Source organism: Anguilla anguilla, chromosome 1 (assembly GCF_013347855.1).
Source record: "Anguilla anguilla isolate fAngAng1 chromosome 1, fAngAng1.pri, whole genome shotgun sequence".
Taxonomy (NCBI): domain Eukaryota; kingdom Metazoa; phylum Chordata; class Actinopteri; order Anguilliformes; family Anguillidae; genus Anguilla; species Anguilla anguilla.
Genome location: NC_049201.1, coordinates 57,299,930 through 57,325,768, shown reverse-complemented (window position 1 = coordinate 57,325,768; position 25,839 = coordinate 57,299,930). Strand labels below are relative to the sequence as shown.

The window sequence follows — 25,839 nt, the reverse complement described above, 5'->3', positions numbered from 1 at the left end:
TACTAAGGCATTAAAGTCACATTCACTCCATGCCAGTTAACATCACTTGCAGTGGAAAGCAAGGCCAGTCAAATGAGTTAAAAAACAATCATAAAGTCTGGGTTATTTCATTCATCATCTTCATAAATTATGCTGTCAAAAATGGCATAGTTCTTTTTGCTGTCAGGAACAGAGGAATCAAGACAGTTTGCCATGTGGCTTGCATCAACAATTGTAGGTACTGAAAGTTAGCATTTCATTTTGTGCTGAATAGTTTAGCCATCTCTTCAGCAGAGTAGCCAGATCTAGCCAAATAAGTCATGAAAAACGCTTAGTTGGCAACACCGGTGTGGGGGATGATGGACTTACTGTAAGAGCCACACGTGTGGAAACATTCGTCTTCCGTATTAAACCTGTTGTTGTTACCGCCACAACCGCCGTACCAGAAGGGCGAGCATGCACTGATCGCTTTATTAAAGTACCATCTTTGCACATAGTCCCCACAGTAGGTACCACCGTCCATGTCCAAGTCACACTGGGCTGAAAGCAAAACTTGTTCACTCCCTGTCAAACCACAAGACAGCAAGCAGGATGCATGCATATGCAAGTTCCAAGCAAACACGCAGTTGCAACATATCACAGCACATTAAAAAAAAAAAATATATATATATATATATACATGCAATTAAGTTTCCTTGTTTTTGAGATCTGTAAAATAAAAAAAATGTTTTTACAATATGAATATTATGCATATATGCATGTAGTATATGTTATATGCATATATTATATATAATACATACAGTGAGCTACATAATTATTTGGACAAATACATATTTTTCTTGATTTGGCTCTGTACTCCACAATTTTTGATTTCTAATAAGAAATTAATGTGGTTAAAGTGCATATTCTCAGCTTTATTTAAGTGTTTTTATACATTTTAGTTTCACCATGTAGAAATAACAACACTTGTTATACATAACCCAATTTCATGGAGCCATAATGTTTTGGAAATATAAATGTTATGTAAATGAAAGTAGACATGTTCTATACCTTGCTGCCTATCCTGCAATACTGCATGCAATAATTCCTTGAAGTCTAAGACCCACAGACATCGCCAGGAGTATCTTCTCTGGTGATGCACTGCCAAGCCTGTACTGCAGCCATCTTCAGCTTCTGCTTGTTTCAGGAGCTAGTTGCATGTTGGCCAGTCAAGACTTTTCTACTTTTTGGCTTTGAAAAATTCCTTTGTTGCTTTAGCAGTATGTTTGGGATCATTGTCTTGCTGTAGGATGAAGTTCCGTCCAATGAGTTTGGAGGTATTTGCTTGAACTAGGGCAGATATGATGCTTCAGTACACTTGAGAATTCATTCTGCTGCTGCTATGAGCAGTTACATAATCAATGAAAACACATGAGCCAGTTCCTGTGGCAGCCATGTTTCACAGAGGAGGGGAGGATTTGGATCTTAGGCAGTTCCTTTTGGTCTCCACACTTTGCTTTTGATATTACTCTGATACAAGTCAATCTTGGTCTCATCTGTCCACAAGACATTTTTCCAGAACTCTTCAGGCTCTTTAAGGTACTTCTTAGTAAACTGGAACCTAGCCATCCTGTTTTGTCTGCTAACTATTGGCTTGCATCTTGAGGTGTAGCATCTGTAGTTCTGTTTGTGAAGCCTTCTGCAGACAAGAGTCACTGACACATCCACACCTGCCTCCTGAAGAGTGTGTCACCGCACTGGTGTTTGGGGGTTTTTCTTCATTATGGTGAAAGTTCTTTGGTCATGAACTATAGAGGTCTTCCAAGGTCTACCAGGCCCCTTATTGACCTCACCAATCTCTTTCTTCTTAATGACGCTCCAAACAGCTGATTTTGGTAAGCCTAAGGTTTGGCCTATGTCTCTGACTGTTTCATTCTTATTTCTCAGCCTCATAATGGCTTGAAATTTCGCTGGCAGAACTCTGGTCCTTATGTTGACAAACACCAATAACAGAATCCAAAGGCAATCAAAAGCCTAGAATCAAGACTACAGTAGATACTGAAAGCTCTCTTATATCCACTAAGGAAGCAATTCAACAAACCTGACTAATCGTAAACACCTGTTAAGCCATTTGTCCCAAACAAAATGATGCCCTGAAATAGGGATCCATGTATACAAAGTGCTGTACAGTAATTTCTACATTGTGAAACAGAAACGTATATACAAAAGGCCTCCCGGCCAGGCCCCTGTTAGGATGAGAATCTGCTCATTAACCACATGTCAATTGTTTGATTACAAATCTAAAATTGCCACAGAGCAAAGAAAAAATGTCTTTGTCCCAAACATTATGGAGCTCTCTGTATAACATATGCATTCTTTCTATATATTAAAAAATAATATATATTCATATTATTTCACAATTGTATGATTAAATAAAGCCTAATAATTTTTACTGATTTAGGATGCATTTCGATTACAGTTATGCATCTTTTAATATCTACTTCACTGTCTGGTCAGACACTACTAAAGTTAAAGACTAATAAAAAAAGCAACTATACTCTATTTCTTTATTAGCTTCACTTTAAATTGCATATGGGAATTGCATATGGGGTGTGATGCTGTGACCATATCCTACATTTACCCCTAAGTCCTTTTGCTCACATGTATTGAACCTGGTGTTATCAAAGCCCCTTCTCATAACATTGAGGAAGTCGCTGCACTCCCTAAACCCAGAGCGTGCTCTGTCAATATATGTTCAACTGCGCAGCCTATTCAAAAATCAGGTCAGCTGTTTGTGTGTTATGGTGCTGCTGCCCAAGGGAGAGCTCTTACGTAACAAAGTCTTTCACACTAGGTCACAGGTGCAATTAGCTTGGAATATGAGAGTATGGGCTTGCCCCCTTCGGTGGGGGTCCATGCCCACTCTACTACAGGCTGGGCAGCATCTTGGGTGCTTTTTCAGGGGGTAAGCATGCAGGAGATTTGTACGATGGTGTCTTTGGAATTCAGCATGGTTTTGCATGGTTTTTATGTTTATAGTAAATTTATCATAATGAGGCACCCATAAAGCATACCTAAAACCTCTGTGGGCATGGAACTATAATTATACATGCTGTTGGAAGATATGTTTTATGATGACCATTGACACTGATTTGCCAGATTCTTTTGTGTGCATTGTCTCATTTTTCACATAACACATAGTATACAGTATCAGAATGTTCTATATTAGGTATGGTAAATCTTTATGGGAAAACTTTCAGTGTCACTGAGGTACACTGTAACTTTCAAGAGGGTACAAGAGGGTACCAAAGCGTGTGGAGAACCCATTCTCATCTCCGCGTCCTGGGCTTGGCTGGCTTTCAAATTCCTCCACAATGGTGGGAGTGAAGTGCACTTGTGGTTCCTCTGTCCGATCGATGTACTCCACCTCGTCTTCCTCTAGGACAAGAATACTGGGTGCTGGGACCCTGGGGATGAACAGAGAACATTTGTTGCTATTGTTAGTGAGTCATGATGAGATCCATTATTACTGTCTTATTATTGCAATATTATTTATTTGTAGAGCCACATATTTGTGAAGCAGTTCCTCAAAGGTAAAACAGCAGTGCCTCAAATAGAATTTAGACAAATTGTCTTCTGATACAAGTTAAATTTGCTAAGCATGACAAAATTGTCCTTGCACTTTTTACCCAATGGGCTACTGAATGCATGAGTTATAGCATATACTAAACTATACTAAATAAGGTCATGTGTTATGTAAACAGCAAGTTATAACAGAACAATTCATTTTTACATCAAATGTAATGGAAAGCAGTAATGGAGTATAAGTGACCGCTATTGTGAGGTTAAAAGAACCCTAGTGTTGCACAAACCCAATCATGGTCTGAGACATTACCTGTCAATGGCCTGGCCTTCCAGTGCTTCTCCCTGGCCAGTCAGCAGCGGTACATTCTCACATTGCTTTTTAAGGGTGGCTGTGGGATATGTATTTATTCCTCCTGTTTGTGCAAGGGTGCAATGCAATCATTTTGGCAGAAAAACACTGACACACACATACCGAACCCGTAAACTAACCCAGGTGTAGAGAAACGTGCAGTGGAATGAATATTACTGCAAAAGGCAAAGGAGTCCAATTTTGGAAGGCTTCTAGCTTTCTCTATGTTTGAGTGTATAAATCTGAAGTAACATTAGCTGGCATTTGTTTTATGAGGACAAATGAAAATAATGAAGAGAAAAAAGTTAAATACACAGGAATATGTTCAAATATATAAAATATACATACACGACATGGCCAAATGTATGTGGACGCCTGACATCCAACATCTCGTCCAAAATTAAGGGCATACATATGGATTTAATACGGTCCATCCTTTGCTGCTATAACAACCTCTATTCTTCTGGGCTTTATACTAGATGTTGGAGGACTGCTGCAGGGACTTTCTTCCATTCAGACAGAAAAGCATCAGTGAGGTTGGATGATTAGGCCTGGCTCACAGTTGGCTTTCCAAATGATCCCAAAGGTGTTAGATGGGGTTGAGGTCAGAGATCTATGGAGACCAGTCAAGTTCTTCCACACCAATCTCAACAAAAACATTTCTATATGGACCTCACTGTGTGCCCGGGGGCACTGTCATGCTGAAACAGGAAAGGCCTTCCCCAAACTGTTGCCATAAAGCTGATAGCACAGAATCATCTAGAATATCACTGCATTAAGATGTGCCTTCACTGGAACTAAGGGGCCTAGCCCAGACCATTAAAAACAGCCCAAGGCCAAGGGGTGTCTACATACTTTTGGTCATATAGTGTATGATTACCATGAGTTTAAATAGATCTGATCTCCAGTTGATTCATTTCTTTGTTGGGATTGTATAATTGCATTTCTTATTCCATAACCTTTCATGTTATACATCTTATGATTTGTATTGTATCAATGTAATACACAATACAAAATACAAAATGTGTATTGCGTATACTTATTAGTTTTAAAAAAATAAATAAATAATAATTATTAATACTGATTAATACTTATATTAAATGACCTAATGTCCATGTGACTTACTTCTCAACATGTGCAGGAAGCTTCTGAGGAATCTTTGAGCATACTCTTGTTCACCGTGCTTCATGTGACCCAGGTGGACTATGTGCTGCTCCAGCGGGAAGCTTGCTAGCTCCTCAACTTGTGCGTAGTTCAATTCATCACCAACAGTGAGGATGAAAACCACCACACCCCGACACTTAGCTTGCTGGGCTATGGTGTGCAGCTTAGCTGTGTCCCAGTGGCTGGTCTCCCCTCCAATGATGGCTAAGACCATCATGGTTGTGCGAGGATTGGCAGCCTTCAGCATGATGTTCTGTATGGTCCACTCTATGGCATGGCCTAGCCCTGAAGCACCCCCGATCTGTTGCATAGCCTGGAAGATATGTGTCTTCATTTTGTTGCGGTCCTTGTAGCCCAAGAGGTCAAACTCCACCTTTACTGGCACCTGGCCTTCCCTGGGGGGGTAGCTGGATGTGCTGTGCTGCACCAGCGCTACCCTGGCTTTCTTGTTGGGCCCACCAGGCTGAGTGCTAACCACAATCTGGTCCAGCACAGTGCCCAGCAGCTGCTTTATGTCCCCATACTGGTCCGCCTGCATGTTGCGAGAGCTGTCCACCACCAATGCCAGGTCTATGTCCAACTCCTGAGGCACCGGTACCAAGTTGATGCCCATGCAGGCCTCAGCAGGGCTGCAAGGGTCTGAGAGACAAGGAATGTGGTCAGTGAATGGTGTGTTGTCCATCTGTTTTCAAATGTTAAATTTTAACCCTAAACATTTAAAATGAAAACACTAAAGATGCTTTAAGATAGCTTTCACCTGTAGTCAAAAAATAATATCATTGGATATAATCATGTAATATAGTGTCTGACAAATCATTGAAGGCTTTTTTATTGAAAAGCCATTAAGATTAAAGTTTTGATTTAATACAAGGGACATTTACACATCCCTTGTATCCACTGTGCTGTATGTCCTCTTCTTGCAGGAATTAAGAACCTCCAGCAGGCTTACCGTAGCAGATGACACACTGCTGCACCTGCCTCAGGTCAGAACCCAGATCCTGTGGTCTCCTCATGACAGTGAGCAAAAAGCTCCTGGTTTCATCAGCCTGAGCAAAAAGTAAAAGCAAAATGGCATCACATTGTAAACCTAGGGAAGCAGTAAGGCATGCTTCAGGTTTGAATTCTATGTGTAACTATTCAGTTTTTGCAATACAGTGCTGAACTATCTACCTGGTTCCACATTTAAATGTAAATATCCAGCAGTATAAATTCATATATATGCAACTTGTCATAGGGTAATTTGCACAAAACAGTAGAACCAAACCCACGCCCCCCCCCCCCCCCCCCACCCCCCCCAGAAAATTTAAGTTCAAATCATTTTAGTTACTATACTGTAAATAACATTTAGGAAACGTATGTCTGTAACCCATAATATGGCTTCTCACATTTGCACTTTATTACTTTGGGGAACTTTGGGTTATGTTGTGCCACTTTGCAAGGATTGGAACTCTTGATAAATGACCTCCAAAATACAGCTGAGAAACACTGTATGGCAGTTACAAATTATATAAATTAAGAGCAGTCATACAGAATTACTAAATACAAAATGATGGCATCCTTTTAGAGCAATTGCATATTTACCTTTAATAAAACAAATAATATAGAAATGCAGCTTTGCTGAAATTCTGAAAGTTGTGTTTTTTGATTTCATTTTTTATTCCAAAGTTAGTTTGACCTTATTACACATAAATCATAAGCATAACTATGTACATTCTTTCTTGAAAAGTTATTGTTTAACATGCCTATGATGCATACCCCTTTTCCATTGATAAATCTACATGTCCTTTATAACATTCCCTTGTAATTAAACACCTTACACTTTTGACTCTTTTCATTTTGGCAAACAGCTTTCCGTTTTTACCAGCTAGCAAAATTTCAGCTTTTGGTGGATGTGGCTCAGTTCCATGTGTAAGACATGCCCCTCATTTCCAACATCACCCATTTGGCCCAAACAGTTCTGAGCCAGACACACATGCTCTATTATACCTCAAAAGCACGGCGGACATTGGGAGGGTTTCTGAAAGCGAGGACTGCGGGGGTGATGTCGAGGGCCTTGAACTCCAGCACTGCTGTGGTGATTGCAGCCATGTCCTGAGACGGCCCGTTGGTGAAGAAGACCGCTACCTTCCTCATCAGCACCCCTTGGCGGACCCGCTTGAACACGTTCCGGGCCACGAACCTCATGGCTGCCCCAATGTTTCTGCGGTTAGAGGTCCTCTCCAGGGGGATGTTTTTCACTGCCTCCATGAGGTGGTGCTTGCGGTGGTAGTCAGAGAAGCGGATAAGGTACTTGGTGTTGGAGCTGTAGGACAGGACGGCTACACGGGCCCCTGTGGGGCAGTTACTCTCAGCAATCGACATGTCCTCTAGCAGGGTGAGGACCACTCTGCGCATTCTTTCAAAGATCGGGGGAGACACATCTTCTGACATGTCCAGGGCAATCACCAGCTCTGTTGGGTAAGCCGGACATTCTGTCCGACCTGTATTCATGTTGTGAGAGAAAGAATAATGATTAGAAGCCTTTCTGCATGAGGGACTTTGCATGCTGTTAGAAATTACAAACAAAGATTACAGAAGTATCGATTAATGGCAGGACTCACCAAGGGAGCAAACTGTATGAATAGAAAAATAAAACAAGATTAACCAGAGTAACAGCGCAACTGTGTTGCATGCACAGATATGTCAGATTGCCCTTACAAAATATAAACATCTTCTTAAAAATCAGTTCAATTGTCCATTAGAATAATATTAATTCCTTTATTTTTAAAAAAAAAAAACATTACCAATAAAACCTGAATTTGGAATGTCAAATCTGTGAACTATGTACAAGCATAAGGCTCCTGCTGCTGGCTCAGGAGAGTGAAGGCAATCTGCGTTTCTACTCCGAAACATGTGCTGCCAGCCAGATGCTTCTTTTCACACCACAGCCGCAAGTCACGCAAGTATAGAGCAGGAGTGGAGGAATCCCATTCATATGTATGCGCAGAGAGAGCTAACCAGGTGCCCGGACAGCCAGTAGGAGTCCTTCATGCTATGAACAATGCTATATATCCCTACCGACCAGAGCTCTCAAAGTCCATCCAAGCCTGTCGGGACCCAAACACAATTGATTCAGGTCAAGTCGGGCGTGGGCCAAACAGTATAAAAATTTAAAATAAATAGTCTGTCTGTGTGTGTCTTTAATGGAACAGACAAACAACATTAAAATTAAAAATAGGCCATGTGGATGTTTTAATATAAAGCATTATATTAAACTCTCTTGAGTTTTTGATCATGGGTGTGTGTTTTAGTCCATCTTGTGGCGTTCCTGCTCTTCTCTCTCTCCTCGTTGTGCTATGTATATGCATGCAGTCTGAGTCTATGTAAGATGCACAACTTTCTTCTGGCAATCGCCGACCCACGTTTTTTTTTTTTCCGGATCGGATTGGGCTCAGCTTAGTAAGTGATCTCGGGCCGGGCCAAGCACAGGCTTCAACTCATTCGGGTGGGGTCGGTCTTGAATTTACTGAATGTATCGTATCCCTGAGGAACACAAAGTCATTATGCACAGCTTCTGTGGGGCTGCAGGCCACAGTTTGCACTGGCTTGGGTCAGATTCAATATGAGACTGCAGTGCTCACTCATGCGCCACGAGTGCCGCTTTTACCAAGTGACGTAGCCAGCAGCTCTCAAAATAATAATTTGAATGAAATATAATGCCGAATGCTGTTAGACACTTCCACCATTGATTTAAGGAATATAAAAACATTGGTGGCAGTCGGTCTTGAATAAATAATAATATTGGAAAATATACAATATATATAAAGTAAACTTACCACAGTTTTCCCTGACATAATTTACCAGCTCACAGGCCTGGAAGAATAACATAACACAGACATGGAGATGCATTATATAGTTACACAAAATGTTCAGCAGAAAAAATTGAACTCCATGTACAATATTACATTACATTACATTACAGGCATTTAGCAGACGCTCTTATCCAGAGCGACGTACAACAAGTGCATTGGTTCACGATGTAGAGGTGCAAAAGAAACACTAGAGTGAAGTAAAGATCGTAGTGCCAGAAGTGACCACATCGATCAGGACTCCAACCCTGTAGAGTAAGCTGTTCAGCAAACAAAAATCCTACCAAGTACAAACTAGCACTGGAATCACATTTGCCTAATCAGACAAAAACAACAATCCTGCCAAATACACTAACGTAATCATATTATCCTAACTAGGTACAGTGAGCTAAACTATAGGCTAGGGAGGGGTGGGGAGAGGTGCAGCCTGAAGAGATGAGTCTTCAGTCTGCGCTTGAAGGTGGTAAGATTCTCTGCTGTTCTGACCGCCACGGGGAGGTCATTCCACCAGCGAGGGGCCAGGACAGACAGCAGACGGGAGCGGGAAGTACAGACGCGAAGAGGGGGAGGTGCCAAGCGTCCAGAGGTGGCAGAACGGAGAGGTCTGGCTGGTGTGTAGGGTCTGATGATCCTCTGGATGTACCCTGGTGCTGACCCCTTAGCTGCCTGGTATGCAAGCACCAAGGCCTTAAATTTGATGCGAGCCATAACAGGCAGCCAGTGGAGGGGGGTGACATGGGAATGTCTGGGGAGGTTGTAGACAATACGTACAGACATTGATCTGGTTCCAGCTGGTCCTCTGGGCCCCTGATTAAAAAATAAATAAAAGGCTGCAGTCATTAAACAAATTTCATTTTGAAAATATTTTAAAATATTTGTCGGTTTATAAAATAAGGGTAGGTTTCCAGGCAAACATAAGCAGAACTGGGGTAAAAAATATATTAAAAAATCAGGAGCTGACCGGGTGTCCTGGAAGCCCTGAAGCTCCAAGTTCTCCTGGTTCACCTGGCCTGCCTGAGTTCCCCTGAAACAGCCAGCCAGTTAACAAATCAATACACCAAGCAAGCACATTTAATGTGGCAAAGAGCTTTATATCTGACCATGCAGTTAACCCAAACTGGATTAGTACTGTTTACACATAATCACAATAATCTACTGTTCTATGTCATGTTAATTCATCTAGGGTACAGAAATTTCATCATTAGATGCAGTAGAAAATGAGAACAAATAGAATGAAACATTGCTTTCAATTTTTTTACGAATTCATTAATTACCTAAAAAATTAATTACATCAAAATAATGACATGTTACATGACCTCCTTTCATCAGCTTGCCAATAATAAATGCTGATATAAAAAAGACGTCATAGGCACAAAGGTTCTGCATCCTGCAATCACTACTATGAACATGCTGTTATTGTCTGAAATAGAAACATATGACAAACATAATTTTACATATGACCAGATTTCAAGTTACAGTATGTTCTCATATCTCATACCAAAGAACACTATATTCTTTTTTAAATTATCATTGAAAACGTGCTCTTACAGCTTGGGCCAGTTAATGAACTGCCCCTTGTGTTTTGCATTGTGTGTTGCTAACACTGACAATACTGTAAAAGGTGTTTCTTTAGAGTTAGTGTAAAATTGAGTGTGTTTCATAGCTGTCTTTGACAGCACAGAGGAGTTACTGCCTCAATATACTTTAGCCTTCAGCATCTGCTGGTCACAACTTGTTCCTATGTGTCTGTCCAGTTTGCTTAAGCATTGACTTCTGATAACTGCTTTTTTTATTTATGTATTTATTTTTTTCTAAGTTCTTTTGCTTAGTTAATCTGGTCCTGAGCGGACTGTACATTCATGGAATTCACTGTTATACACAGATTTTCATATGGCAACAATACACTGCCATAGATACATGACCATATAAAACTGACTACTCTCTTCTGAAATTATACAGAGACCCATACCCCTCTGCCACGGTTTCCTTTGGGACCTTGACCTCCATTTCCCCCACGGAATCCATCCTCTCCCTGGAGAAAAAGAAAATGCCTCGCCCTCAAATAATTTTAAATAAAAGGGTTGTATACAGTACATTTACAGTGTTAAATTAACTTTTGCAGCATACATGTGGTCCTAATTCGACTCATATAAACTCTTAGAGTTGAATTAACACTGGAAATTCAACTGTGTAGCATCAATTGTTTATTGAATTCCCATGAAGTAAAATACATATACATGTTCCTTTTTTCATTATAACAACTCACCTGGAGTCCTGGGTAACCTGGGAAGCCTGGTTCTCCCTTGAAAACAAAATAATTACACAATTCATAAATTGTTTCCAAAATAAATTATAATTGTACAAATTGTACAAAAAAGCTTACACCTTCCATACGTGTAAGTACTCATACATGTTAACCCTAGAGGTGCAAACACTAAACAATGTAATTTCTAGAGTAATAACACCCATAGTTAATGATATATTAATACAGAACAAAGATGTAAAAAAAGTATTGGAAAAAAAAACATACAAGACTAAAATTTTAAATGGCATAAATGAAGAATGTTCATTTCTTTATTTAAGGCACTAAAGACAAATCATAGAAACATTTTATTTTGAAGTGAGAAAACAAAAACATACCATACCACTTTTCCTATAGAAAGATCTGATTTGACCATCATAAAGTGAAACTGTACCTTCAGTCCTTTGGGTCCAGGCAAACCATAGCCATCTCTGCCATCAAGGCCCTGTTTGACAGCCAAAATGTTTTCAGATCAATATTACTTTCAGATTTCAGAGTATGCTTTTCATTTTTAAATGTTTAATGTTTGTGTTCCAACAAAATGCTCAGATGCTCTGAGGAAGAAACTTGAAACACATAAATTGCTTGGTGTGATAATTATTTGAATATAAAGAAGTACTATGAGCTTCGTATGTTTGGGACTAAGACATTTTTTCTTTCTTAAATTGGCTCTGTACTCCACAATGTCTACTTTCATTAACATTTATATGTCCCAAACATTATAGTGCCCTGAAATGGGGGGCAATGTATAAAAAGTGCTTCTACATGGGGAAACCAAAGTGTGTAAAACTAACCTTAATTAAAGCGGAGAATATGCACATTCCACATGTGACCTGTTTGATTATAAGTCTAAAACTGTGAAGTACAGGGCCAAATCAAGAAAAAAAAATGTATTTGTTCATTATGGAGCTCACTGTATATCTTTTGGGGAGCTGTGCACCACCCTACCCACATATGAACTTTAAGGGTCCAGGCAAATGAGATTCAAAAGAGGGACTAAATCATACCGGCATCCCTCTTGGTCCCAAGGGTCCGACTGGTCCTTTCTCTCCAATGTCTCCTGGCTGGCCCTGCAGGGGAAAGCAAATTCAGTGGAGAGACTTGAAAGCAGTGAAAGAAATGTGTAACAATTGACCTCCTCAGCAATGGCTTTGGAGATATAGGGCTATATTTTAACGATCTAAGCGCACGGTCTAAAGCGCATGGCGCAAGTGCATTTAGGGCGTGTCCAAATCCACTTTTGCTAGTTTAACAGCGGATAATCTGAGCGCAAAGTAAGGCGTATGGTTCAAACGGGTTGTACTTAGTCTAAATTAATCATAGGTGTGTTTTGGGTGTAACATGAAATAAACCAATCAGAGTGTCATCTCCCATTCCCTTTAAAAGCCAGGTGCGCTTGCACCTTGGCGAATTGCTATTATAATGGCGGATTTGCCATGTAGTAGGAAAGAATGCTTCTCTGCAGAGAAACGGAACCATTATGACAAGTATTTTTTTTAAATATCGCGCGTTGTGCACCCACCAATGTAGGCGCATATTACTATCTTAATAATGTGCCCTTAAAATAACAGTAAAATACTGCACCATTGGCCTAAGACCAGGTTTTTGTTGGTCAATCGCGCAATCGCTTTCCGCTGCCTCAAGATAGCAATGCGCCAACAATGCGCCTGACCACACCTCATTTTAAGACCAACACGCCCATGGGCGCTCAGATGGGTGCAAGTACATTTGCTATTTCAACAATGTGGGCGCTCGATGGGAAAATGACAACTGTGTCGGTGTGAAACTAGCAAAGACACTTGCGTTGCGCTTGGCACTGCTTTGCGCCTGGTGTAAGATTGAGCCCATATACTTTAGTCCCATATTCTACAGACTCTTCTTGAGCATGTGTATGTTATATATTTATGTACAGCAGAGAGCATAAGGCCACAAATAATCTAGCAATGCTGAGTTCAAATCTCATACCTTTTGTCCTTTGAAACCAGGACTTCCAGGCAATCCTTTGTCACCTGCTGGACCATGTGTCCCCTAAGCAGAATACAGAAATCATGATTTACTTGATTTACTTTCAAACCCCATTTTAAGAGTTAATTTTATTCTAGTAAAGTGCCAAAAAAAAAACTTCACAAATAACTGTTAAAACATTTTCCATATAAGAACAGGTCAGTTGTTCTATGGTAAGGCACCCTGGGATATGCAACCAAAGCTGTTTTTAAGGCTATTCATTTAGTGTTTCAGATTGCTGAGGTAATAGATCATGGTAACATTCAGTGATCTTAAGAAGATGAGGGCCCAGCAAGAGACCTGAAGATGTGGCCAAGCAGTTCGGGGGCTCACCTGTGGCCCAGGAAGACCTGGAGTTCCGAATGGTCCAAGTGGACCCCTGGGTCCTCTCACGCCCTGACAAAAGTGAGAAAAATTATCTTGATAATTATCCTGACTAGTGTGTTTCATTATTGTGCGTACCTAGTATGCATTACATATATATATATATATATATATATATATATATATATATACAGATGGGTGACAAAGTAAAGGAAAAACCTGATGAAATTAGTGGAGAAACATAACGAATGCAGATACTTCCATACAGATTCACTGCATGATACAATTAAGCAATTAACACCTACCATTCTCTGTGGAATGTATAAAAATGCTAAGCAGGCCCAGCTGACCTCGATTTTGGATCAAGATGTCAGGAGGAAAAGATCTAAGTGACTTTGAAAGTGGGTTCATTATTTAGGCATGGATGGCTTCAGTTATACAGTGTTCAACCAGCTAGTGTTTCAATAGGAACAGTTACTAAAGTGACATCTGCATTTAGATATATCGGAAGGACATCAGTAGGCATAGGGTTGTAAATTGTGGTCGAAAACTCACATTCAATGACCGTGATCATCGTGCATTAGTGCAATATGTAAGGAAAAACAGAAAAGCAACTCTGCCTCAAGTGACTGAGAATGTCAATGTCTGACGTTATCGGACTGTGTCAGAAAGAACAGTCCGTCGACAGCTACATAGAAAGGGATATGTAGGGTTGCAGGGCATAAACCCCTCATTATGCACAAAGATGAATGCACATTTGAGAGTTCAGTGGTGCAAAAACCATAGGAAATGGTTGACAGAGATGTTGAAAAAAGTGATATGGTCAGATGAGTCATCCTTCATCATATTCTCGAAAAGTGGGCAAGTGCACGTGTGGTGTACACCAAGAGAACGGTACAGGCCTGAATGCTTGACCCCCACAGTGAGGGGGCTGGTGGCTCTGTTATGCTGAGGGAACCATTTTCCCGGTATGGTTTGGGTCCACTTGTCCCCTTAGAGGGAAGGGTCACTGTAAATCGATACAAAGTTATTCTGAGTGATCTCCTCTATCCTATGATTAAACATTTCTATCCTGATCTTCCAGGATGACAATTTCCCCGTCCACATGGCACAAGAGGTCACTGAATGGTTTGATGATTATGAAAATGACGTGAATCATAAGCTGTGGCCTTCGCAGTCACCATATCTCAACCCAATTGAACACCTATGGGAGATTTCTCCACCACCATCATCAAAACACAAAATGAGGAAATATCTTTTAGAAGAAAGGTGTTCCATCCTTTCAGTAGAGTTCCAGAGACTTTTAGAATCTATCCCAATGCACACTGAAGCTGTTCTGGTGGCTCATGATGACTCAATACCTTACTAAAACACTTTACAGTACATTGGTTTTTCCTTTAATTTGTCACCTGTCTGTATATACATTTTAAGTCCTCTTATATGTTCCAGGGATAGTTACACATATCTTACACAAAATTCTGAAGAGAGGGAGAGAAAATGAAAGAGAAAGAATGTGAGCCAGACAGAGAGAGACGGGGTGATAAAGTACTTGCTGAGTAATTTCAGTATGATAATCTTCTGATATCTGATATTGGGAAATCACAGGAAGTACGCTCTGATGAATAGTACACTCATCAGAGCATACTTTCCGTGATTTCCCAATATGAATGTCTGCTTTTTTGGATGGCCCAGTATATTAGGGTATGGAGGGGAGACAAGGGCAGTGCTGTTGCCTCATTGGACTCCTAGCCAGAACACTTTGCAGTTGCCTAGTCAACCCCTGTGAATGGATGTGGAAGGTATCTGCCAAAATTGAATGCACCAAAGGGCAGACACAAGGTGATGGCTGCCATTCCAGCTAATTCCAGCGATTCATTGTTTTGAATTTTATCAAGCATTCATTTGAGAAGTAGCAAAAAGTAGCAAGAATAGAACAAAGATTCAAGTGTTTACTTGGGTGAACAGATAAAGGGATATGGGGTGTCATGTGTCACCTGTGGACCACTGGGTCCAGGGCTCCCTTTAGACCCCAGCTCTCCAAGCTCTCCCTTCTTCCCCTGCAAATGTCAGGATAGAGTGTCAATCAACGCACAAGTGTACACACACACACACACACACACACGCATGCACACACACACACACAAAATCACGCGCATGCACACCCGTATACAGTACATATAGAAGGGTATATAAAAGGTAAAACCTGGTTTCCACCTCACACATGATTAGTAACTGGTTAACAAATGAAGTAAAGCCCACAGAAAACTTGTGGAAAAGGAGTATTTACTCTTCCTTATTTACATGACATAGACAAAATAAGTGTATTCAAACAATGATAAAATCACAACTCATCCAATTCTGCATATGTACCGTTTTTGGCAGTAAGCTAAAAAAAAATCATGACATTCCTAATTGGTTGCTAGTTTAAACATCCATGCACTGTACACTCGTATGAACCAACAGCATTTTGTCCAGTAACTATTGCAGATAATGACTAATTTACGCAGTTATTTTTCATTGTTACAACTGTACTGCACCTCTGTTTCAACTGTTTCAACTCGAATACTACGCAGTTGTAATATGCTGCAAAGTTTTTGCCCACACTTGTACCACTGCTGAAAACATTCATTTACAGCTTTGCCCAGATCTTCATAATCTTAAGTTGAACCTTTCAATAAATGTGCACTATTTAACAAAATCGGCATCCTGTATTTTCACCACGTCAGGTGTAGGTCATACTATGCGAATACCACGGCTTGCCACTTCATGCCACCGCTGCTCACCCTCTAAGGTTTTTCCCTCCATTAACTAGTTTCCTGGGGGAAACCTTACACACACACACACACACACACACACACACATGCATTCCACACATATGAAACAAAAATTGTACTTTACCTTATCTCCAGGTGGACCTCTTCTACCCTGAGCACCCTTTAAAAAGATGCAATGTCAAATGTAAATGTATGCAATACAAAAAAATACATGAAGAACAGTTTGGGTGATCTTTTGTTGATATTTGGGACAACAAATAGCACCGACAAATAAATGCTTACTCCATGTCCTGGAATACCATTTTCTCCAGGAGGGCCATCCTCTCCTGCATCTCCCTTTCAGAAGAGAAGAGGGAGAGAAACAGAGATAAAAACATGAAACAACAGGGTTTTTTGGGGATTGCTTTGGAAATGACCACCCTTCTCTGTGTGAACGCCTGTTTTGCATTTTGACCTCTTGTGATGGATTACCCTTTTGCCTCTCCCTAGATAATGAAGTCAGAAAGCACATTGGCTGTCTGGTAGTCTAAGTCTGCCTAACATTGGAGAAACATTTTTTTCTTTCCTTTTGTTGCTTTTCCACCCAGTAATATTACTCATTAATATTAGCCCAGTGCAAAAAGTCACTGGTCTTCATATCTCTTAATCTGTGCTCCTTTACTGTATATTTAGCAACGACTGTGCCAGCTATCTGATTACTCTATTGGAAAGTATTCCAAACTTCCTCTTGAATGTGTTTTTCTTTGTAGTGTTTCTTCAAGTTATATTAGAGAATGTAAATAGCAAGAAAAAGTTTTACTTGATTGAATCACTTAAACCCCTCTCTTAACTGTATTCCAAAGTAGCTTGGATCTAACTAGAATAGACATGTAGCAAATTTCACTTAAAATCTTTTTAAGTGAACAGCTTTTTTGTGAGCATGAAACTGCTTCATCTGCACAAATCTGATTAATGATATTTACTTTCGACACTGTGTTTATGGACACAATATGCCATGAATTTTGGCAGGGAAAATAAGAACACTAGCACCACACAGTCTGTGTTTATACATGAACTGAGAACAAATAGCTCTCTCACATAAAAGGGTTCTGGTAACTACCCTTTTTTGTCAAAGCAGTTGTACCAATGTCTAACTTGGATGAGTCAATAACACGTGGTTTAGAGAGAAAGTGCCCCCAGGTATCAATTAGGGATCCATTTTTGACATTACTCCAACCATTTTATGATCAGCATGTGTACACCAATGAGAAATGGTTTCACAAGACAGCACCCTTCAAGACAGCACCCTAATTGATAAAAAGTGAGTCACAGGTTGAGATGTGTGTTCTCAGTGAGGGTGTGTTTTGTCATATACCTGCATGCCTGGGTTTCCATTTTCACCCCTCGGACCAGGGACTGTGTTATCTTCACCAGGCTCCCCCTGGAGTGCAGACAAGACCAAAGAGAGGCTGAGTAAAGGACAAGGAGTTTACTACAACATAAAACGTTATTATTCTGGCACCCCATAGAGGCACTGTATCAAACACCAAAGGAAGACCATTGACCATCATTTCAGATACAAGACATTTTTAAGGGTATAGGTCTGCTTCCACTGCCCAAACCAGCCACTCAAAAAAGGTACAATTTGCCCTTAAAGTTAAAGACCCCCAGCCAAAGCCAAAGGAAGCAATCTCACTCTTACTGATTCTTCACAGGAGTGATGTCACATTCTATTGTGGTCACTGATGTCATAACTCATGTTTTCTGATATCCCCTATTCTCTCGCCCTCTAAACTACACCTCAGCCAACTGATAGGCATCAGTATTAGCTTGCTAAGATAACAGGCATTCAACTCAGTGATCAGCGAGGGCTGCAGTTTGAAGACTCACAGCAAACCTAACCCTATTCAACACTGTCATTCACCAAACACACTTAAAGACCCCACAAAAAGAGCAATTGATGTATGCATTACTCTATAGTCTGAACAAAAATGCATGGCTAACTCTCATTGAACAGGTTTGTCCTTTTTAATCATGTATTATTTTCAGTACAATTAAACTTTGATCTGTTTCTGCTGCTTTTATGTTTTGTACTTCCCAGTTAGCATATGGCCAGAATGCTGAGGAAGTTTTATGAGAGAAATACAATTGGTAGTGAGATAAGGTTTTGACTAGTATGTTCCCTTAACAGTCTTTGAACCTTTTATTGTTCAAAACCAGTTATTTCACAGAGAAACTTACCAGGTCACATACAAAGTTACTGGTAATATACCCTGACAGCTGTCATTTAGTCATGATAAAAGGAGGATATATGTCAAATACTTTTAAGAATTCCAAATGAAGAGTTCCAAATGAAAGTAGTGAAATGGTAGATTTGTTTAACATGACCTTCCGCAGTTCAGATTCTGTTTTTTTCCTTTAAAAAGGACAGCTGACAGACCACCCTCCTTTTGTATTTCTCGCTTTATTCAAACAGGGTAACACATAGAGTAGGGGGGATTGTCCAGAAAGTGCCAAGGCTGATTTCAAACCCCCGCGTATACAGGGGAATTTGAATTTGACTTGAGAATCTGGCCCACCAACAAACTCTCCTAGCCTGAAAATATATTTTTTAAGTTGAATAACAAAACTGAAAATAAAATGTTTTAAGGCCATACCTGCAATGTTCCTTGTAACGTAATGATAATATTCAAGGGTATACCCTGAGAACCTTTATTAGTTTTATTCTCATTCCAGGAATGTTCTGAGAACCTAAATTAATTTATGTTTCAAATGAGATTAAATGAAAAACTGGTTGTGTTAGCATTGTAATTACTGTGCGGTGTGGTAGGGACTGAATATCAGATGATACTTACAGGGTCACCTCTCAGACCAGGCTGACCTCTGACCCCTGATTCTCCTCGGATGCCCCTACGGCCCTGCAATAGATACCCATCAGGAGTCAGTGATCACCTCCACTTGACCTTACACCACTGCACCATTCTTGATGTGATATTTTGATGAACTGTGCCATCTCTGTGCCACTGTGCCATCTCTGTTAGATAGGGATGTACATACTGTATACTGTACCCCCCAAAAATCTTTATATGAGTTTTTATCTCATATAAAGACAGCGTGGATGGTAGTGTATACAAGTGTATACAAGTTCAGATAAAAATTGCCCTTGGTATAGAATAGAGTATAAGTACTGTGTAAACAGTACTGCAGTAAATGGTTTAAAATAAAAGTCCTTAACTGGGCTGCCTGGACTTCCTCTCTCTCCTGAGGCACCTGGCGATCCAGTCAAACCCTGTCAATTCAACAAAATTAATATTTAATATACCAGCCAAAAAACAGATAAATTAATCAAACAATCTGTCAACCAATCAAGAATTTAAACGTCAAGAATTAGTCACTCTGTCACACAAACTAGTAAATGAATGACTGAATTCACATAATGAATGAAGAAATTAATGTATTAATTATGAAATTAATAATTAGTAAATTATTAACCATGAATCATACCACTGAAATCAGATTCCATTCAAATTCAGTTCATTAGGACACAAAATTAAATTCATAAATTCAAAATGCCTGCAATGTTCTATAAAGATTTTTCAATTTCTTGAATTTCAATTTATTTTCTGATCTTACACAAATTGAATGTAAATGAAATCCTATAAGCTTAACACGCCAGGCAACTAAATCCTCCTGTATTCTGGCAAATGTCATTGGCAAGTGTTAGTTTAACACTGAGTAAGTATGTGTTACTGTAAAAACATAAACAAATGACTGAAACATTACTCTCTGTTATTATGCCAAAGTCATTTTTAAAAAATAAAATCCAAATAAACATGCTGGTTTGGTGCCCTCTCAGATGGCAGGAAATTACTGTAGAATAGTAATATGAGTTAAGAGACAGGAATTACCTGCTCTCCATGGACCCCATCCAGTCCATGATCTCCATCTTCTCCCTGTCAGAGAGAAAGCATCATATACTCCATCATGGCATCAGGTCACCATTTGTAGAAATGATTCACCATTGCATATGTAATATTTTTTTCTACACAATCTGAACCTGTCATGTAAACTGCACCTGTGCAAGGAACACTACAGCTGAAACATGCAATACTTTGATGTATTTTCCCATAAGCCACTAACTAGTTTACACTATATCCAGAAAGCTTTCATCTTAAGCAAAGCTAAGCAGTGCCTAGTGTCAATCGGTAATACTGAGCAACACATCAAACCTTATTTTAAATACAAAGTGGCAACAGATGTGGTTACATTTGATAAATTGTACTGTTAGAGACATCAACCGCGAGAAATAGGGGAGCTAATGTTAGGTAACAGTGTCATGTTTTTTCACTTGTTTTTATCCACAACTGTAAAACTAAGAAAAGGAGGAGGTTAGCTGATATTTTTATTAGCACAGTATAAACCCATCAAACAGCTTTTACTGAAAGTAGTTTTGAAATACAGCAAGTATGGTGGGATTGTCAGGCCCGATGACAACAATGGAAAATAGCACATAGCATAAATATCATGCAGAGCAGCAATTACAGAATACAAATACAATGAATGGATATTGCTACAAAATTCCAGCGTGAAAAGATATCAAATATGGCATTTTTAATATGGCATTTATAATATGGAAAAAATTAAGGACTATAGCTTTAAGCAAACCTTGGAAAGGGATTGTAAACAATCATATTTCTGTTCCCAGATGTCACATTTCTTCATGAGTACTTCATTAAACAGGTTTAAAAATAATAAAACTTTTTAAAGATAATGGCACATTCCATGTGTGTGAAAATGGTTTAAAGGCACTTACTCTATTGCCCCTGTAGCCTCTTGATCCCTGTAAAAACAAAACAGGTCAAACTCACTTATTCGCTCATTTGAAATGCTGACCATTTTGTATGCATACAAAATGGTCAGAATTTTTGATTCACTTTATGAGGGTTATGTGCTTCTTACAACAAAGGTCAATTTACTGACCATTACTTCGTCTGTTGGTGAAATGGAGATATAACTGCAAAATACAGAAGGATATTTCTGGGACTGGGGACTTCTGAGGCAAACACATATTTGGCTGAAAAGAGCATCTTACCTTGATTCCTCTTTTCCCAGAACAGCCCTGTAACCCTTGTGTTCCATTCAATCCTGGTGGACCTCTCCCCCCCTGAAAACAGCCCCAAAAAAGAAATATATCCATAGGCAGTTCCACCCTCCCTATAGCATAGGTCTATCCCTGAAACTCATTTACAGGTAAGTGATTAGGACTTAAGCCTTATTGTATTATGCTCATTTTGTAAGCATTAACATGTGCCTGAACATGAAATTAATTACTCACAATCCCCCCTTCTTCTCCTGGGAATCCAGGGTGACCCTTTAGACCTGAAAGACCCTGTTTGGGAACAAATAAAAAATGTATATTATTCAAAATGTACACAACGAGGATCAGGAGCTGGACTAGGCACTTTGCTTTTGTCAACAAAAGAATTCCCCCAATTGCACTGAAAACCACCCAATCACAGCATGGCCACATCAGCTGGAGTCTTACCTTTCCCCCTGGCACCCCCCTGGGACCACGGACCCCCTCCTGACCAGAACACTTACACATCACCCCACAGCATTCCCGTCCTACCACAGTGTCCTACAGAGGGAGAGAGAGAGAGAGAGAGAGAGAGATAGATAGATAGATAGATACACCTCTCGCTAGTAATTTCATTATGATAATGTAATTGCAATTGTGCATGCCTTTGTGCAGTAGTGTCTACTCTTGACCATGGGATCCTTTTCTTCTAGCCAAATAAGGTTATTAAATACATGTTTTTAATTTTTTATCAGTTTCAATTCAAAAAGAGTTCTTAACACAGGTTTGGTGCATTTTTCTAATAAATATCCTATTTACTTCTCTATTCTCTATGCTCTTCTTTTTCCACGAATTACTTTGATATATTGACTAGACGCCTGATTTATAAAATGGTCTTAAAATCAAACAGTATCTTAAATAGGGTCTTATGCTGAAAAACATGATTAAGTAGCTATTCATAAAATCCCACTTGGATGTGAATATGAGGTCTCTATGTAAAGGTTACACTAGACATAAGCTAATTACCTGCCGGTTTTGAAGATGTACTACACCTTTCAGTAAGGGGAGCCGTTTAGTGTACCATAAATGACAAACCAATAGATCTGTCAGTGACAAACCAATAGATGTGTCAATAGCAAATCAATACATATGTATATCAAACCTATATATATATATATATATATATATATATATGTATACATATATATATATATGTATACATATATATCACGCAAACCGATATAATCATACACTAAATGGATTATTGTTCTCCTAAACTGAACTTCATATTTGAGGGCTGCATGGAAATGCCTGAAGTGTATTGTGGGCACACTTTAAGAATAACATTTAATTGATAATCAATTTTAAACATGAAGAGTGCAAGAAATGCAAGCCTATTTACAGGAAAATGGAGCATCGCGTAGTTCTGGCAGGCCACGAGAGTCAAGCGCTCCGGCTGAATCAGCTGATGGCTCAGCTGAGTGATGTTTGCCTATCACAGTACATTCACTAACAGGGCGGTCTACTTAAACAGCCTCCCTCTACTCATTCGGCTGCTCCTCCTGCATGCAAGCGCTGCACGTTGCTTCGTAAATCCCCTCCACCACCCCAGCTCCATCCCCATGTGTCAAGAATTTGCATTTATCAATTCCTATGTGTTAAGAAATTGCATTGCTCCACCCCTATGTGTTAAGAACTTGCTTTGCTGCTGGATCTGTTCTGTGTGTACCCCTCTAGGGGGGTTTGGCTGCTGGCCTCCCGGCCTTATCCACGCGGGCTGCGTGGTTGGCGGGAGAGCTCCAGAACAGAGCCATACCGCCAAACATAACTGTATTTCCTTTATTGTCAATAAAGTTCTACTTTGATGACAGTGGTCCTGACAGAAATGGCTGTTATTAACTGCAATCACAAGATGGGCTCATTGTAAATGACATGTTCAAATTGAAGTTCATTAGAGATTTATATCTATATTGTAGTTGCGTATAACATAGATACACCAGTTTGAATCAAGCGTAAGCATAACTTGGGAAATGATCTTGAGTTACAGTCAAGTTTACATCCAAGAACTTTTTTATAAATCGGTGTTCACATTTAGGGTTTCAGGTCCATTACTGAAAATATGTAATTTCTATCAAATTGAATCATTTGCCATAATACATTACAGCTAGTGAAAGTATTAGCCTAGTTGTTCAAGACCTCATCTGTTGCGAAATGAATATGGAATATTCCTTCTTTGTAACATAGACTAAGTGGGTGTATTAGGCATTAAAAGTGAAATAAAAAGAATTTACTGGAAAAACATTAAAAAATCACTGCAATGTGTGGAATGAAAACCACCATACATGAAGGCCAGGACCCACAAATTTGCCATTAGCTAGCATATTTGGTAATATCATAACCTTCAGATTTGTGATCTAGAGCGCCACTTCACAATGGTCTTGATATAAAATATTCAATATTATATTGAGCTTTAAAATATTAACATTAGGAGTGCAAGTGAACAATTCAAAGCAATTGAATCCAGTGAAAGTTACAACTGATCAAAGAACAAACTTTCCAGAGGGGAACCTACAACAAAAGCTGACTGAAACAATTAAATGTGATACTCACGATTTGCTTTAACATGACACTGGCAACATTCTGCATGCCAATGGACAGGGGCTGCTTGTAGCCAAAACCTCTTCCAAATTCAACCATCTGAAGATCGCTGGGGTTCCGGACACCCTCCAGACCCACTAACAGCAATGCTTGAATTCCTATTCCAGAGGCACGGAGGAAAGCAGTAGGAAATTGTGAGGAAACAACTGAAGAAACAATGAGAGGCCCCAAAACTCTGCCTGTGGTCTTCTGCACTTGCCATACCTTCTCTTCTGAGGCGGTCTGATTCTGCCTCTAGCTTTTCAATGATGTCATCAAATCCATCTGTGAATATTATCATGATCTGTAGGAAAACATAATGACAAAACAAGACTCTTCCAGACAAGCCCTGATTAGGCACAACACAAATTTGCTAATAAAAAGGGTGTATCACATAATATAACTAATGAACCTCAAAACTTCATGACCATAGTGATTTTGTAGAACAACGGCTCTGTAATTAATCAAGAAAGCAATGTTTTTATGAACATATATAGCCATGGAAAATGTTGAAATAAAACCAATGAGTAAATCTTGTATCCTGTATCCCCACGCAAACCTTCAGTCAACTTACCTTCACTCCGGCACGGGACTGTTTTTGGAACTTTGTAGAGAAGGCTTGCAGCAGCTGCACATTAAAGAAGGTTGGCTCAGAGGTCTGCAGGGCCATCACCTTCTGAACCACCTGCTCATTATACCATTCAAACTCGTAATCATTAATGACCCTCCCATCTTCGCCAGCCACCAGGAAGCCAATGTTGGGCTTGATGATTTTGCCTTCAGTGCAGCAGAGTTCATCCAGGGAGGATGAATAACGGATGATGTCAGGCAGGTATGCCTTCAACTTCTGCTGACCATTGAAGAGCAGATCAGCTCGCGGCCTCCGGGAGATGTCAAATCCAATTCCAATGTCCACAGAGCAAACTGTAGAGAAAAACCATCAGACTGTAAAAAGGTTTCACCACTACAACAAATATATATTGATTGTTTCTCATCTCAGGACTCACCATCTGGGCGGTCACGGGGTGGATTGCATATGGTGTCCACCACATTGTCCTTGATCTTCTCCAAACCGGCAAAGTTTTGGGCAGTGAAGAACCTATCCTGGGACCCAGCGATTTGCAGCAGCTCGAAAGCATGGATCCGACCCACGCCGATGACAAACACATTTATGCCCATGGACCTTAACACCTCGGCTGAATGCTCCACATCATCTTGGGATTCCCCATCTGTGATCACCACCAAGTTCTGAGAGACTTTCTGGGCAATCCGGCTGCCAGTGGAGGCTTGAAAGAACTGCTGGATGAAGTACAGAGCTTTGCCGATGTACGTGCCCCCGCCAATCTGCTCAATGGCCAGGATATTGTCCTTGACGTCACTTATGTTGTCATACTTGTTAAGATAAAAGTTTTTATGGGGGTCCGTGCTGAACTGGGCCATCCCCACCCTCACATGTTCCTGGCTTACTTGGAAACTGCCAGTCAGGTCTGACACAAACTTCTTCATCATCTTAAATTCCACTTCCCCAATGCTGCTGGATCCATCCATAAGTACAACCAGATCAGCCTTCTGCTTGACACACACTGGATGGGAGAAATAATGAGTGTTAAAGTGGAGTGAGAGCATTTAAATTAAAATGATTTTTAATGTCTCCCCCCTTTTTCTCTCAATTTGGAATACTCCATCACATTCATCATGACTCATTGCTGCAACCTCCACTATTGAATTAGGAGTTCAAGACAGCATGTGATGTCAGCTGCAGCCTCCTATCCCACCACAAGACAGGCCAAAGACATGCCAAAGGAAGACACTTCATGCGCAGCTCAACTGACACATTT

The 25,839-nt window shown here is 40.0% G+C and overlaps 1 protein-coding gene across 3 annotated transcripts in view; it reads right to left on the bottom strand.

Annotated features, from left to right (window-relative positions):
• Window positions 1–25,839, bottom strand: part of LOC118234892 (collagen alpha-6(VI) chain-like) — a 50,723-nt gene that overhangs the window by 3,555 nt on the left and 21,329 nt on the right. The window contains exons 10-40 of one of the 3 annotated variants that reach the window (XM_035431781.1): window positions 25,009–25,584; window positions 24,576–24,925; window positions 24,227–24,305; window positions 23,975–24,120; window positions 21,833–21,925; window positions 21,623–21,676; window positions 21,380–21,451; window positions 21,101–21,127; window positions 20,196–20,240; window positions 19,523–19,576; window positions 19,143–19,205; window positions 17,663–17,728; window positions 16,591–16,644; window positions 16,433–16,468; window positions 15,529–15,591; window positions 13,544–13,606; window positions 13,172–13,234; window positions 12,214–12,276; window positions 11,601–11,651; window positions 11,171–11,206; window positions 10,874–10,936; window positions 9,866–9,928; window positions 9,676–9,711; window positions 8,872–8,908; window positions 7,657–7,668; window positions 7,043–7,536; window positions 6,006–6,102; window positions 5,018–5,695; window positions 3,854–3,956; window positions 3,265–3,425; window positions 349–543 (exon numbers count right to left, since the gene is read on the bottom strand). In XM_035431781.1, the coding sequence (XP_035287672.1) occupies window positions 349–543; window positions 3,265–3,425; window positions 3,854–3,956; window positions 5,018–5,695; window positions 6,006–6,102; window positions 7,043–7,536; window positions 7,657–7,668; window positions 8,872–8,908; window positions 9,676–9,711; window positions 9,866–9,928; window positions 10,874–10,936; window positions 11,171–11,206; window positions 11,601–11,651; window positions 12,214–12,276; window positions 13,172–13,234; window positions 13,544–13,606; window positions 15,529–15,591; window positions 16,433–16,468; window positions 16,591–16,644; window positions 17,663–17,728; window positions 19,143–19,205; window positions 19,523–19,576; window positions 20,196–20,240; window positions 21,101–21,127; window positions 21,380–21,451; window positions 21,623–21,676; window positions 21,833–21,925; window positions 23,975–24,120; window positions 24,227–24,305; window positions 24,576–24,925; window positions 25,009–25,584 (3,993 nt within the window). The remainder of the gene's footprint in view (window positions 1–348; window positions 544–3,264; window positions 3,426–3,853; window positions 3,957–5,017; window positions 5,696–6,005; window positions 6,103–7,042; window positions 7,537–7,656; window positions 7,669–8,871; window positions 8,909–9,675; window positions 9,712–9,865; window positions 9,929–10,873; window positions 10,937–11,170; window positions 11,207–11,600; window positions 11,652–12,213; window positions 12,277–13,171; window positions 13,235–13,543; window positions 13,607–15,528; window positions 15,592–16,432; window positions 16,469–16,590; window positions 16,645–17,662; window positions 17,729–19,142; window positions 19,206–19,522; window positions 19,577–20,195; window positions 20,241–21,100; window positions 21,128–21,379; window positions 21,452–21,622; window positions 21,677–21,832; window positions 21,926–23,974; window positions 24,121–24,226; window positions 24,306–24,575; window positions 24,926–25,008; window positions 25,585–25,839) is intronic. The other 2 variants (XM_035431858.1, XM_035431948.1) reach the window with 2 other exon arrangements.